This window comes from Nomia melanderi, chromosome 9 (assembly GCF_051020985.1).
Source record: "Nomia melanderi isolate GNS246 chromosome 9, iyNomMela1, whole genome shotgun sequence".
Lineage (NCBI taxonomy): Eukaryota > Metazoa > Arthropoda > Insecta > Hymenoptera > Halictidae > Nomia > Nomia melanderi.
In genome coordinates this window covers 14,157,591-14,173,764 of record NC_135007.1, presented here as the reverse complement: position 1 = coordinate 14,173,764, position 16,174 = coordinate 14,157,591, and the positions used below count along the sequence as shown (strand labels likewise).

General features: G+C 47.7%; 1 protein-coding gene across 2 annotated transcripts; it reads right to left on the bottom strand.

The window, feature by feature from the left end:
* Positions 1–1,320: 1,320 nt before the first annotated feature.
* bdl (borderless) lies at positions 1,321–11,803 on the bottom strand. Of its 2 annotated transcripts, none has more exons than XM_031973456.2 (12): positions 11,171–11,803; positions 10,725–10,867; positions 6,999–7,227; positions 5,562–5,728; positions 5,339–5,483; positions 4,478–4,752; positions 4,089–4,223; positions 3,220–3,479; positions 2,972–3,147; positions 2,843–2,887; positions 2,584–2,763; positions 1,321–2,339 (listed from the first exon to the last, which is right to left on the bottom strand). In XM_031973456.2, exons 1-12 carry the CDS (start codon positions 11,223–11,225, stop codon positions 2,116–2,118), a joined length of 2,034 nt encoding a protein of 677 aa, XP_031829316.1. In that variant the 5' UTR covers positions 11,226–11,803; the 3' UTR covers positions 1,321–2,115. The 2 variants fall into 2 exon arrangements, with proteins under 2 accessions (XP_031829316.1, XP_031829317.1); XM_031973457.2 differs by having other exon boundaries at positions 5,562–5,698.
* Positions 11,804–16,174: the final 4,371 nt, after the last annotated feature.

The window sequence follows — 16,174 nt, the reverse complement described above, 5'->3', positions numbered from 1 at the left end:
GCAATTACGCTCTGTCGAACTCTGACCTGCCATCGAGCGTTTATCGACTCCCCTAAGCGTCGTTAACGCGTTAACGGGAATGCGAACGTGTTTCCGCGCGTTAACGTTCGGTTGTCGCGCGAAAGTACCGTTTTCAAGCCTTCGGATATTTTTGTGACGAGCACGCACCGATAGGAATTCTGCAACGGAGGGAATTGTCAGCGAGAGAGATCTATTGTTCAATGACTCTGTGTTAGTAGGAGTTTTACTGCTCGATTGAATCGTATCTGCAACCTTTGCGACAACACGAAGTAATCATACAGTCGCGCGGAACTCGGAGATACGCGGTCTGCGATGTTAGACGTAGCAGTGCTCTCGGAAGATAGAAATTGTTGATTATATTTCTGATCTTTGATCGGACTAGGCTTGTTTGCGGTAGATAACGGTGGGATTGGCGCGACTGTACAAACTGCTGGTATCTTGCCCGTTTCCGATACTGGCTACCTAGTCGGTAAAAGGCGGGGCACCGAAAGGCTTTCTCTTTCGGTCTCCGACGAGATCCTTGGACCGATAATCGGTAGTGGCGAGTGCTCCTAATCTCGAATGGACATTGATTATCGGTGTGTACGTACGTATACCTCGAGACGGCTAGTAAATTGCATTACGCGTTACAATCTTATCTCGCGGATCAACCGCGCCGCTTCGGCCACTGAATTCGCCACGGGGCGTTCGTCGGCATGCATCCGATCGCTCGCGAAAATCGCGAGCAAATGAAATTCTTACCGATCTCCCGGCGTTCTCGGTGACAGAGAACGCGCGTTTCCGTCGCGTTCGACGTGTACGGTGCCCCGACACCGTTCACCGGCGAAACACTATCTTTTCGGCGGATCACCGGCTATCGTTCAGCCGCTTACGAAGCCTTTCAAGACCTTGTAGTTGTAAGAACACCCGCATTATTCGATCCTGGTTCCTCGCGGACGATACGTGCGTCGACCGCGGGTCGATTGCACCCGAGATGTCCAAACAATTTGGGGGATTCTCCGGTCACGCGAGCCGCGTCGACGCTCTGACCCTTCTCGCGCCTCGTCCAGCTCGGCGGCGTGACGCGTCGAATCGAAGCGAAAATTATTAGACTCGTTACAACCGGCGTGACGCAACGATCGGAGAAATGTGCAACTCACCTGTGCGGTACGTTCGAAACGAATACATTGATTTTATTGCGTAACAGTCGCGGCGCGTAACGAAGCGAACAAACGGAAGTGAAACTGGAAAATACGGTTGAGAAGCTTTACACTTTCTTTCTTCTTCGAGAGTACAGAGGGCGAGGAGCAGACGGCTGTGCACGGATAATCGACACAATTTATTTACAATAGAAAAAAAAACGTATCGGATGTATACATGTATGCATAGTCCTAGCCTCGGGTTCGATCCTGGCCGGCGGCGAGACGTGCTCGGGCGCGCGCCGCGCCGACAAAATGGCGGGGCGCGTCTCCCGCGGCCCGGTACCCGAATAACGACCAAATGCCAGAACTAATCCTTAATAAACGTGCACTTATCTAATAAAGCTTTTAAACGATACATAATGTAACGAGATGCAATGCGAGAACACTCGTATGTAACTTATATGTAGGTAAACGCAGTAAATTGAATCGTCCCAGATACAAATTCCTCGGGCGAATCGCTTCCTCTCCGGCGCTTGCTCTCGTTTGCTCTCTCATTCTTTCTCTCTTTCTCTTTCACTCAGTCACTCTCTCTCTCTCGCTCTCTCTCTATGTTTCTCTGTTTCTGTCTCTATATCTACGCGATCGATATTATTGTATAATATATTACATAACTTAATCGAGTGACGATTATAAGTTCACGACGATCGGCTGCGAGACCTTGAGACGCGGTCGAGAAATAGAAATTAACTCCCTCCACTCTTTCCCTTTCTCTCTCTCACTCTCGGTCTCTGTTTTTCTCTCCCTCTTCGTTTTCTCTTTCACTCTGTCTCTCTCTCTCTCACTCTTTCTTTCTCTCTATTCGGCTATCGATAAAACGCTACTTTAGGGAAGTTAATTGGCGGCTGACCGTGGCAACGTATACGGTGTGCATGCGTGGCTCGTCGCCTAAGTATGTCGGACCACGAGGCATCCCCTACTTCTCGTTCGGCGACTGACAGAATCGTTTCCTTGCCCACCATATGGCTGCCAGGGCTGCGGCCAGAAATCCAATCCCGGCCACGATTCCCATGGAAATCGCTCGGTTTCTACGGTAAGCAGGCACTTCTAGGCTTATCCTCTCGCTGGTCGCGACGTCGTCCGAGATCGACATGGCTGCTACCTCGAACGTGTAGTAACTCTCTTCTTCCAGAGCTTTAACTGGAAAGACGATCGCGGAGAGGTTACTCGAAACGTTCAAGCCGCAAGTGTGTCTATCCGCAGATTCTCTTTAGATAGACTCTTTTCCAGCTGAAAAATTCTCAAGGAAAAACCTCCTACTTCTTACGATATAGATAAAAGAACTGATCGTAGATCGATGATAGGCTTCCATCTAGGTACTGCGCAACCGAATTTCTCATTAATGAGTAACAACGAAGTAACCGAAGCAAACTGAAGACGTTACCTAGGTAGTATGTGTCCGTCGTTTCCGCTCTTCCGTACAGCCGCTCGGACGGTCCACGGAACCATCTGACAGCGTAGAGTCTGACCTGGTCCTTGCCGTACATAGGAGGCTCCCAGGTGACCAGGTAGCCCTCGACGGTCGCCTGCACTCTCACGTTAACCGGCGGTCCCATTCTCTCATCTACGAATCACCAACGATCAATTGATATCAATCCCGCCGGAAAATTACAGACGAATCATCTCGGTGCTGGACACATTACCTGGAGGACTGCGGTACTCCGACGCGGAGTTCTCGTCGAACATAGCTGAAAAGCGTGTAGCATCGATAACACTTGCGTTTCGGAGATCGCGCGCGTAAAATCGTAATTACGTTAAACTGGGAAACGTACTCGGATGGGTGAAGATTCGTAAGGTCTTACTAAACATCCCGTCGCCGTGTTTGTCCTGGCTGAGCACCATGAACTCGTACTCGCGGCCCGGATTCAGGTTGTTCACGGTCGCCTCGGTGATCTTCCTCGACAAGATCTTCATCGTTCGCCATTCGGTGGTGTCGGTGGGTCTGTACCTGATCGCGAACGGAGATCGCGTTAACCTTTTAGCCACCGCGGGCCGATATGGATCGGAAAACTTCATTTACCAGACGGAGTACTCCGTTTTCGGTCTCACGTATCCCGGCACCCAAGTCAACGTGACAGCGCTGTTGCTGGCGTTGGCGCTCAGATTGTACGGAGCGCGCGGTGGCACGTTCATCACCATCAATTCCGTGTCGGCGACCACCGTCGCGGCCTCGTTGCTCGCCGCGCATTGATACAGTCCTCTGTCCTGCTCCTGGATCAAGTCGATCGTCAAGTTGCCTCCGATCAGGTAGGTCCTGTTGGGCGGAACCGGCGAGCCATCCTGGTAGGAGACGTCTTATTATCAAAAGTAGCAATAGATTTACGAGGAGATGCGAAGATGCTTAAGATTCTTCAAGTAGCAGTTAGCAAATGTTTAGAGTGATATGAATTCAGAAAGTTGTCACTTTGGTTCGTTAATAAACTCTTACTCGTTAACAATAGAACTACCGAGGATTTAATACCACTGACATGTAATCCTTATAGAAATTCTAACAATAGATTATTTTCGGTTTCAGACATTCATTGTAGTATTCAAGTGAAGCTATTTATTTTCAAGATCGTTTCGAATATTCAATGCTCTTGAGATAGCAATAATTGTGAAACAAAGCAATCGAAACCAGTTATTTTGACTGGTAGTTCTAGTGTTAAAATCATTTCGGATATTCAATGCTGAGATATCAATAATTGTGAAACGAAACAATCGAAACTAGTCATTTCGATTAGTACGGTAGTTCTAGTGTTAAAATCATTTCGGATATTCAATGCTGAGATATCAATAATTGTGAAACGAAACAATCGAAATCAGTCATTTCGACTGGTACTTCTATTGTCAAATCGAGGGTGATTTCGTTACACCATCATTCCACGTAGGATTTCCTAAAAGGCGTACCTTGAACCACACGATCGAGGGTCGATGAGCATGATCCCCGTCCGTGGCGTCGCAAGGTATCTCCAAGGTTTCTCCCAGTTTCCTGATGTACAAGTGCTGAGGTGTCACCGTGAACACCGGCGGCCTTTGGACGATCTGCAAAAAGCCGGATCGCGAGTTAGCGGCGAATTGCCTCGGAAACCGTACGGCGGGCAACAGTCAATTGTAATTGGCAGATAAAGGGACGGTTAACACTTGTCTGCTCGCGGCGGTCAGTGGTCTTGCTCGCGTCGTCTCGTTCTTTGTAGCGCGCACCACTTTTGTCCGGCGGATTCGAGGGTGGCCGCGGCTCGTGCTTCTATCAATTGCGACGGCCGCTGCTTTGATCGTCCAACGGGTACAATGCTCACCACTGAGATGGTAGGGCTCGGGCCCTCTGTACCCAGGTCGTTGTACGGCGTGCAGGTGTAGCTGCCGGAATGCGTCTCGTCCACTTTGCTGAAAGACAGCGAGCCGTTCCGTCTGTAGAACACTCCTTGCACGTTGTACGGGTCGAAGAGGAATCCGTCTTTCTCCCAGCGCAGATTCGTCATGGGCGGGTTCGCTCTGAAGTGGCAGTCCAGAAGGGCCGGCTTCCCGTAGGGGAGGTAGACTTCTCGAGGAGCGTAGATCACTTTCGCCTTGACTGGAACAATAGGCGAATGGAGGCGTCAGTGGGAAACATTTGCCAGGGAATCTTGTGCTCGGTGCTGTGAGAATTTCGAATGTTCTGCGTTATATTACTTATTATATTAATATATAAATATATGAATATTTTAATATATTAATATATAAATATATAAATATAATATAATTCTGGATTATATTACTTAGTCTGTCGTACTAATGACGAATCTTGAACACATTCATTGCTAGTGTAAATAGGCAATTTCGTCTATATTTCCGATTCATGGTATTGACTCTTTGACTACTGTTAGCACCAGGAGTGCTGAGAAAACGCGTTTACGACACTGAAGGCGCTTGAAAATATTGCTCTTATGGAACTGTAGACGCTTAGAACTATCTGAATTCTCGCTATTTTCGGTGTACGTTGCGACTGAATTCCTACGTCTCAAAGTTTGGCACAGTCGAATAGCTAACAGACGATCTCTAAGTAATATAGACTGATACACTATAATAGCAGACTGATTCTAATAACACATAAGCGTCCGACACATCGAAAGCCATCGAAATTCCCAGGCACGCGTTCAAGGTGCTTCGTCGATATTCACACTGCACATTGAGGAAGGCTGATGCGTTCTGTTGCTCCCCAGTTTCGCCGGTAACCAGACAGGTGTATTTCGCCAGGTCCCCCATCTGGGCTGAGTTGATCTTCAACGTTCCATCATCGGCGACCGACGCTCTTCTCTTGAAATCCTGTTACGAGGGGACGAAAGTTGTTCAAAGTGAACGATACTCCTGCGAATATAGGAAACACGCGATTCGTTCGGTTACCTCGATCTGCGTGATGTCTGTGCCGTCGCGTAGCCAAGTGACGAAGGAATTTTCTCCTTTAGCGACGCAATCGAAGCTCACCGACTCTCCCTCCATGATCGTCTTGTTCACCGGCGGAACAGCCAGTAGGTTTTCACCTGGAACAGACGTCCCAAACGGCGACGCACCTGGGTTGAACGATTTAACGAGTCTGCCCAGTGTCAGGTTAGTAAGCGTCAGCGGGATTATTCTATTCGTTCGTTCTCGGTCTCGGTAGCCATTTTCGAGGCGTTATTCTTTGTCATTCCGTGTCAACCTCTTGCCTTCTACCATCGAATGTAATTAGAGACGAAATTTTCAAAGGAATTTAATGGATGCAGGTATTCTCTCGTTCGAGACGAAATGGAATTCTTGTTCATCTTCTTGGTCAGTCTTTGTAGGATTATAATCTTTCTAATTTAAGTAGAATTCTTGCTTTTCCAATTAATGATTAAACTTAAGGAGAGAAACTTCTAACGGACACAATCTGGGTCAATCTTTATAGAATTATAATCTTTCTAATCAACGCAGAATTTTTTCTTTAATTAATCGGTAAATATAAGAGAAACTTCCAACGGACACAACCGCGAGGAAAGCCGCAAGGCAAGAGGTTAACCGCGTTAATCTCGCCGCAGTCAGCCGCAAGAAGTAGTTAATCGATCAAGATACATCGCAGGCAAGGGTTAATCGACGCGCGATCGGCGTAAATGAAGCGCGCACAACGCAAGTGTTATTACGAATCGGTGCGTGACGCAGGCATAAACGTTTCCGAATCGGAGACAGGCGACGGATATTCCTGCCCGCGGTTTTCAACGGTTCCGGGAAAAGGCGCGCCCCTATTGTGCGCGGGGCGGTATTGTCCGTCGATCTACGGGTTCCTGTTAACGGCAGGTCGCCGCTCTTTCGATTGATTATCCTCGAACAACGAAACGTGCCGCTGGCTGGCCGCGGTGACTCAATTCTCTATTGCCTTTCGTCCGGTGGAATTCTACCAGCAAAAACCAGAATTCCGTCTGGGTTAACGAGTTGAATCATTGACTCTAATCTCGCTGCGCGCGGAGGGTCGCGACTATGCCACGTCAGCCTCGAAGGTTCGGCTCGGAACGATTCGTCGATCCGCCCGGAAGATAAAATGAACCTGATCGATCTCAGGGTATCCTCTCCAGGATCCGTTCGACGAAGATCGGCGGGGGAATTCGAGCTAGGTTTTAAACGCTTACTTCATCCTCGCCGAGAAATCTCTCAAGATTTCACGGTGCAAGTCTCCGCTCCGTCCGGTGTTAGTGTCCGCACGCCAGCGTGACCCAATTCAGTGCTCAGGGTTAGTCAGCCGGCGGTTAACTACGTTAATTCCCTTCGCCGCTGGCTGTTATCGAATTAGTCGGTCAACGGATTACGAGAAAGCGAGCGCGACCTTACCATCTATGGCCAGGTGGAACCAGGTCCCGTTGTTCCGGGAGTTCGGCGTCCTGTTCGGGAATATCACGCGGCACTCGTACCATCCCTGGTCGCTCTCGCGGATGTTCGTCAGGTTGATGCTGCCCTGCCCGTAGCCGCGGAGCGCCGCGTCCTCTATCAGGTGCACGCGACCCTCGTAGCCCAGACCCACCGTCGGCGGACCGTTGTACCATGAAAAGATCGTTCGACCCTGAAATCACACGTGGACCCCGACGTTAAAGCTCCCTTCCGCCGCTGGAGGATGATTCGTACTGATCGCGCGCCGCTAACAGGTTCATCCCCCTCTGTCGGACGAGTTAGTCACGTTTCTCTCGAAAAGATCCATCTGTCTGTGTATACCACGCGATTCCTCGGATTGTAATATTAACCCTTTGAGTGCTGGATACTCCCAGCCGAAACGTTCCATGTGGACGGAATATTTGTTTGCTCGTAAGATCGATGAATTATGTTAATTCATACAATTAAGTTTTAATTCAACTGTACTTGTAATTCCTCGGTTTCATGAAACTGAATAATACCAAGAACTTAGTTAATTCGAATTCAAAATAAATATTATTCCTCTGTAATCAGCTATTATACTTAAAAGGAAATATAGTAATAACATATGCTTAGAATTTTTCTCTTCTTCCAATAAATTATTCATGACACAGTAGCCGTATCGATGAGAGTTAAGAAAGAAATCATAGGTCAAGGGGTTAATATTATATTTCATATAATGCATCAATCCGAGAAATATTGACGTAAACTAGCTTTGTCCGTCAATTCACGTGAATTTGTCGATTTGGTTTTACAATCGTCTTCATCTCATCAGAAAATGTTGAAATATTTCTAGTGAAAAACCTCAAAGTGCGAAGGGTGAAAATATTCCTCCTATCCATCTTTGCTAAGCATAGGTGTTACGTAAAAGATGGCAACGCTTTGACGTTGAACATTCTCGGATTCTCCCGATCGGAAATCTGATTCACTTTGTGTTAGTCGAAGGCTGCAAGACATTCGATCGTTCTAGCGAAGGATAACATCTTCGCTCCGGAAGTGTACGAGTAGAAGGAACCGAGTAAGAGTCGCAGGGAGCAATGGCGATCTATAAATCAATCGCGCTTGTTAGGCCGACGATGACTGTGTCTGTTCGACGAAGATTGCAGACGCGGCCGAAGGTGACGCGACCAGACGAGACGAGACGCGACGCGACTCGCGAGTCCCCCGGTGAAAATGTAAAACGACGGGCCTGGGGAGTCCTCGCGGTCAAAACGAGGCTGGCGAAAAGGCCGCTAATCGTCCCTAATCGTCTGACAATGCGTTAGCAGTGACCCACTGGTTGGACCCCTCGTGTCGCGGACCAGCCATCGCTGGATATAATGCAGCCTTGCGTCCCGTACTCCAATTACCATCGTTCGATAGACAGAGAGGGAGCCAGCACCTGTTTTGCATACGCATCAGGGACCAATCAGGTTAAGTTCCACTTGATTTTATGCGGTAGCCATGCGCAACGCTCAATCTGTTTCCGGCGTACGGCTGCACGCGCGTCGAATGCAACATCCGCGAAAGAATCTCGCCTCCTGTCCGCGGGCAGGAAGTCAACGCGACGCCTCGACGTCCTTTGGAGGTTTCAGCTCGGTTCGATGCGGACTTACCTCGCGAGCCGACGGCAACGTCGGCTCGCGGAAGCTTAACACTGGAACTACCAGTCAAAATGACTGGTTTTGATCTTGTTTCGCTATTATTAACCCTTTGCACTCGAGGGGCGCCACCTGATTCGAGGCGGCAAACTTATAAAATTTTCAGTTCAATTAAACCTTGTGCAATGTATTGACGCATGGAACATCGAAGTGAAAGAGTTCTGTCTCTTAATTTATAGAAGATAATCAATTTTTCATGAAAAATATTGTCGAGTGCAAAGGGTTAATATCTTAAAAGCATTCGATAATTGAAATGATCTTGAAGATAAATAGTTTTATTTGAATACTGTAATGAGTGGCTGAAAAAACTGACGATAATCTATTGTTACTACTTTTATGAGGATTACGTATTAATCGGTAGTTCTAGTGTTAACCCCTTGCAGTCGGATGTTTTGCAGAAACATTCGACACTTTTCGGTGACATTTCAACGACATTTCACGAGACTAACTAATTAGAGAATGTACGTGAGCTGGGAAAGCTGTTTTGTTGTAATATTTGTGGCGATGCATTGTACAATAATGTTATGATTTTCCTATGTCAAATCTAATGGCGACTGAGTACCTCTCGAGCGCAAAGGGTTAATCTTCATGCGATAGGATTAAACGAGAAACACAAAATTCACTTAATTTCAATTCGAAACATCAACATTTTAATATCACTAACGTTGCCGACGCTTAGCTACGGATTCTGAGAGGACGTAGGCTCAATCCACTCGCTACCAGCGTTTCCTTCGACTCCACGGTTGCAATGTCTCATCAAATGAAACACCGTCTTTGCAAGATACAAATAATAAGAAAGACTATCTCTGCGACTTCCTCTAGATTATACCAGAATACTACACAAATGAGACACTAATCGTCGCAAATACGCGAAGCTGGCAGCGACGCGTTAACACTAGAACTACCAAGCATTTAATACAAATAAAATGCAATTCCTGTAAAAATTGTAACAATAGATTATCTTCAGTTTCTTCAGACACTCATACTACTGAAATGAAACTTTTCAAAATCATTTCGAACATTCAATGCTTCGAAGATATCAATAATTGCTAAAAAAATCAGTCATTTTGACTGGTACAGTATTTCCAGTGTTAATAGACCTCCGTTCTAGAAAATGTAAACCGACGTAGGACGTTACCGGTGTTCAGCCGCTGAAACTCGAATGACACGGAACCGCGTCACCGGCCGTGCACGCGTCGAAGTCGTGTTTTCACGTGAAAACCGTGTAAACTCGGCGGCCCCGCGTAAGCGCGGCCGCTCGAGATTGTGCAATCGCGTATCGCGCGACGCGACACCTCGAAACCGAGACTCGGCCGACGGAAACTCGCACCCGAGACACGCGCGCTTCCCACGCGGCTCGAATTCGATACACACCCCGAGGAAATCGAATCGCCTACCCTGCCTTGAGCGAGCACTTTTCTACGCGGTTGAACGTTCTCGCTCCTGTGCTCCGTCTCGGGAGCGCGGCGATCGTCGAGGTTCGTTAAGCGACCCGCCGCTTTTTCGTATCAGCCGAATTGGCTTAATGCCGGCCAATTGGGAGCAGCTTTTTGCGTCGAAAACGCGGACGCTGCCGGAGAAGAAGCTTTCCTTGAGCCGGCCGATTGGTTTTCTCTCGTTGATCGAGACCGACGAGCAAGATCTTCCTGGACCGACCGCAGACCGCGTGTAAACCGACGCGACTCTCGTGATTTTAGCGTACCGATCGGCGGAATATCGCTTACGACCGTTGCGCAACCTTAAACGCGCCACTGATGCGCCTGAATGCGACAGGCTTTTAGAAAAAGGCGTGAGATGGACGAGGTCATCCTCCGCGACCTAACAGAGCTGCATTCGGATTCGATAGGAAACTGCCATCGATGCGACTTTCGAAGGAACATTCCGCGTGAACGAGATAAGATTCAGGGAAAAGACGTTCCTAGACGAGAAGACCTCATCTTCCTTAGTCTAGTAAACGAGAGGTCGCGAGATTTCATTGGAAAGTCGATCGAGCGGATAGCGTCGCGCTTACATCGCGGTTCCACTGCAGAATGTACGGGATCGGCGTCTCGTGCGGGAAGTCCAGGTCGCAATTGAACACCGCGTACTCTCCTACGCCCGCGTTGAGGTAGTTCGGCTCCTTCTCTTCCTCCAGTATCAGGCTGTAGCTGTAAGCTGAAACAGAGGAGAATAAACAGGAGTTGCGAGGGTACTGAGGAGGAGCTCGGTCCTCCGAACACACCGCGAGCGAGGGAGCAATCGGATGGCGCGATCGTCGCGTGACAGCCGGCGGTGACTATGGTCCGACTCAATTTCAGCAAATTGGTTAATTTTCTAGTTGTATTACGCGCGACCGTCAAGCGGGATCGCGGCGAACGGACGCAAAGTTCAATATCAATGATTCCGAAGTTGGAAATCGGGATCAGGGCTGCTGGAGAGAGAGGAGCGGACGGTTCCGATGGTTCCGGTAGGGCTCACCTTGCCAGCAGATGAGGATCGCCAGCAGCTGATGAATCCTCGCCGCGGCTGACATCTTTCTAGTGTTTATCCGAGTCCAATTGCGGCGTATTCTCACCGATCTCGTGGCAGTCTCGCCTCGCGGAGCGCGGGATCGCGAGCACGCGATCTCACAAGCAGGTCACAGCTCGCGACCGACAACGAGCACGACAACGCGAACGGAGCACGGGAGCAAAACACATCTGTCATCACCCACACTGGTCAACCGTCGGCCACCACCTGGCACAATAAATCGGCACGCGGCACTCTCGATCGAGGAGGCTAACGGAGAACGCCGATTCACCGGAACATCCCCTCGACCCTCGTTACTATCGGTATTCACCACTCCGACCAACGATCATCCTCCGCGATCGCGGATCCCCTATCCGTCGCGATTCCGGTCACCGTTTCACCCCGGCGATCGGGAAACCTGATGACTGCTCGCGTCCCTCGAACGGTTCCGACGACGTACTTGCTCCCTCGGGGGCCGCGGATTCGAAGCTGGTCCACCGTGGAACGTTCGCTCGGCGAGTGATCCGGTGGTCGCGGCTGATAACCGAGTAATCTCTCCGCCTCGCTCAATCCGAGCGGATACGACGCCGAACTGCAGCGGTAACGAGCCGCGGGTAGGGGTAACCGAGATGGCACAGGGAGGGAGACCGCCAGGGTACCAGACGTTTCTATCGGCCATCGTGTGCGAGCTGCACCAGCTCTTCCAGAGCGGTTTCTGCTGATCGACACACCCACTGCAACGCGTTCGCGGAAATTAGCCTGCGTCTTAAACTGCGACGTGGGCTCCGGGAATCTCGGCGGTTTGGAAATCGCTCGTTCGTCCCTTGACTCGAGGCCTTCGGTTCCATTTAGATGGAACTCGGGCGTACCCTGGTTCCATCGAGTAGAGCGAAATGTAGGAGCGTTCTTAATTATTGTAATCCTCGAGAACTGATGGAATTAGAATGCTAGAGTTAATTTCTGAAGGAACTTTAATTACTTTCTAATGAAATGAAGAAGAGTTACAAATTGTATTGATTCTATTATTTATACAAGAACATTGAAGTAACCATTTTCTCTGGAATGACCCTAATTGCTTCTCGATGTTTCACTCGGTGAACGGTTCGCCAGCACGATCGCCGTCGATTTCTGAAGGAACTCTAATTACTTTCTAGTATGGAGGAAGAAGAGTTGCAAATTGTATTGATTCTATTATTTATACAAGAGCATTAAGCTAACCATTTTCTCGGGAATGACTGCTTTTCGATGTTTCACTCGGTAAACGGTTCGCCAGCACGATCGCCGTCGATTTCTGAAGGAACTCTAATTACTTTCTAGTATGGAGGAAGAAGAGTTGCAAATTGTATTGATTCTATTATTTATACAAGAGCATTAAGCTAACCATTTTCTCGGGAACGACTGCTTCTCGATGTTTCACTCGGTGAACGGTTCGCCAGCACGATCGGCGTTGCATGCCGGCCGCCTTTCACGGCGAACGGAAGCATTACCCTCGCATTGAATCGGTAACGCGTCCTTTGAACGGCGCCGTTTCGTGGCCGGAGCCGATTCAAGGGAATTAAGGGGCCTCCAGCTGGGACTAAAGGTTCCGCAGAGCGAGCCGAGCACAGAGACCCACGCAGCATCCGAATGGGCCTAAATTTAGAGTCGTTTCAGTTCGCATCGAGTCAATCGCAGCTATTGACCCCCTCTATTTTTATCGAATTCATTTAACGTACGCTCCGCGTACCACTCCCCGAATGTTGTCTCCGTACGAGCGACGGAAAAATTCTCTAGATAGGTGTACCGGTCGGCTCGCCGCGATCGGCCCTCCCTTTATTTATCCGCCCACGCGGCGTAATTGGAGCTCGCGGCGTTCCCGCGGCGAAGACGCCGACTTCCGGCCGCGAATATTTACCATTGTGTCACGTTCGCCGAGTTCACGGCTGCGTTTTCGCCCTGGAGAAGCCTTCGAGCCTCGTCTACGTATCTTCCGCGGCTCTTCCGCCAATTAACGGCATGAAGGAATTAACGCCGCAACCGTCGAAGAGGTCGGAGTGACCCACTTCGGGTTTCTTCTGTTACGATCGCGAAAAGATGCAGTGAACCGCTTCTCTAAGGAGTAGTCTGAAATGCAAGCTAATCCAGATCGATGCACCGTGCAATTTGTATAAAGAGATAATAGTTAATTCATCCGCCAAGTAGATCTAACGTTAAGGACCACGTCGTTCGAGTCAATTGAAAACTATCATGGAGGATGACTAAAATTTCAGACGACGTTCCGGGAGAAACGAAGGTCTGGCTCGAAGGGTGAAACTCGGGAGGTTTCCTTGTTTCGTCGGTTCTCGATCGTAGGTCACCGTCGGCGGACCGTCGACGACGTCGCCGAAGCTGCACACGACCGCCGCGCCGGGCAGAGTCGTGCGCCATTTGCGTGGGTGACCTCAGATTACGTCACATCCGTCCCTTGCCGCATTAGCAGACTGCCCACAGCCTTGTCACGCTGTTGAGATAATGGATCCATTCGCATGGATCACGATCCAGGATTGGACGTGCCCGGGACACTGGAAATAAATGCGTGCATAATGATACCGACCGTATTATTTCATCGACGAGCCATACAAGGGAACGAACGAGTTGTTCCTGGTCCACCTGCCATGCGACCAATCAATCCGGCGAGATCGAGAATCGCGAGCTCCACGAGCGAACGGAATTTCCGTGTGCTGTTCCCCGTCGTTCCTGGATCTACTGTTTGTCGCAGGGACGAGGTGGACGAAAACAAAATGTTCGTGAGATGAGATTGGATGATATGTGAATATTTTAGTTGCTGAGTTAGCTGTCGCTCATTTCTGTTTACCTTTATTGCCTCGGATGGATCTTAATTGTGGAGTCTCGGTTATTCGGTGATGTGAACACTTGGGTAATAGGTTCTCGTAATATTATAGATCATTGTTACTGATTTCGAGAGATTCTTTGCTATTTAGACGTCTGGGAGATAGTGTATCGCCAGCTGCATTCTGTTTGATCAATTTAGCGTCTCTGAGAATCCGGGATAATTAACGCTAGATTTACCGACGTTATTTTACGCTTACGCTTACTTAGTTCTAAGTAACGAGAAATCTTGCTTTTATGTAAAGACACTTAGCTGTAACTTCGGTAATTACCACAGCATTGAGAAAAATGTAGTTTGATTCGAATTGATTATTTAAAATATATTACATAATAATATATCTGAGTTCTTATATGTATAGCAATATAAGTGATCTCACTGAAACTTTCCATCTAAACAATTGAGTTTTCTGAGAAGTGGCCGGTACGCAATATTAAGCAGAAATGTGCGCTGGTTTTAAATGACTATTGCAAACCTTGTCTGCGAAGGGTTAAATAAGACTTCGGTAACTCCACTGTAACACGAAAGATTCTGGCCCGATCGAATCGCGCGTCCCACGGTATTTAACCCTTTGAACTCTGTAGGCTCCAATATTGCACCAGTTATGATATTAAATATTTAATGAGTCTCGAAACTACCATAAAATTATTCGATTCTCCACATCCAAATTTTGTGCTAAGGAAAACAAAAGATCGAAGAAATGTTACAGCATTTCTAATTTTCGCTGGTAACACTATAAAAATTAGTTGCAGTTGCTGATTACAAAACAACCCGCTTTTATATAAAGACACTTAGCTGTGTGACTTTGCTAATTACCAGAGCGTTTAAAGGAATATTAACCCTTTGCACTCGAACATCGCTAGATATATTCTTCATTTTCTAATGAAATATCAATGGTAGGTTTTATAACTGACATTAATATAAACAATATAGAAATCAAGGGATAGAACTATTCTATATTAACGTTTCATGGATAATCACGTTAAATGAACTTTAATATTATACTTTCTAATTTTGCTGTATCAAACCAAATGGCGACTGTGAGTCGCCTCTCGAGTGCAAAGGGTTAAGTTTCATTAGAACCGATTATCTATTTGAAATATATTGCATAAGAATATGATGTTTGAGCTTTCCAATATATATAGTTTATATATATACACTTAGCTGTGCGACTTTGCTAAGTGCCAAGGGTTAATCCGTCCGCTGCTAAAGAAGACTCGTCCCGGCAGCGATTCGCCGCGCGTCAGCCCTCTGACACAGAATCAGGCATTCCAGACGTTATCGCGGGGGGATCGCCTCAATTTCTCGCGCCGCGCCGCGTCGCGCGCGAGAACCCGCATCGAGGGAAATCATGGAAATTGCGGTAATTCTCGGTAATCAGTGCCGTAGACGACGCGTTGCGCAAACGTCCCTTCTTCGCGCGTTTAATAGCGAGCCGCGCTGGCGAGCGCGTGGTCTCTACGCGAATTACGGTCAAACCGAGATTCCGCGTTTTCTCATCGCGAGACACTGGCCCCGTTTCGGTGGAATCGACATTGATCGCCAATTGATCCCGCTGCCTTGCCTGCCAATTATCTCGCCGGTGTCTCCTGGAAATTTGCGGATTCACTCGGATCTGTTCGACGGATACAGACGACAGGATCTTCTAAAATGATGTTTGTATTTATTACATTCGAACGTTGTAAATGATGGTATATGTATGTGGTGTATTATGTATATATATTTATTCGTTTATTTGTTTATGTATATTTGTGTATACGAAGCTAAGGTAATATGTTATATCAATACACGACAATAGAATATATACAGTATTATATTCTCTGTTTTAAAAAAGTGTGCAAGGTGTGTTAGTAACGACTCGATCCTCGATCCTCAGTCCCTACGATCGTAGATCGAACTCTATCCGAACCTGAATGTGCGACACGCGTGTACTAATACGACGTTTACCAAATCAATTAACAAGGTTCGAGTTTAGAAACATTTTATAGTGAATTTTAGTGAAACAAGAATTCTTTTCATAAATTGTAATAATAATAAACGTTGCATCCGATGTACACTTAATTCTTCATTAACACTAGAACTACCGAGCATTTAATACGATTGATATG

What these genes read in the sequence shown, in the direction of transcription:
- bdl (XM_031973456.2), bottom strand. Translation starts at nt 11,225, where the DNA reads ATGTCAGCCGCGGCGAGGATTCATCAGCTGCTGGCGATCCTCATCTGC. An exon ending in GTTCCACCTGGCCATAGATG is followed by an intron (nt 5,729 to 6,998) that starts GTAAGGTCGCGC and finishes CGTTCAACCCAG; the next exon opens with GTGCGTCGCCGTTTGGGACG. An exon ending in AAAACGGAGTACTCCGTCTG is followed by an intron (nt 3,148 to 3,219) that starts GTAAATGAAGTT and finishes GTTCGCGATCAG; the next exon opens with GTACAGACCCACCGACACCA.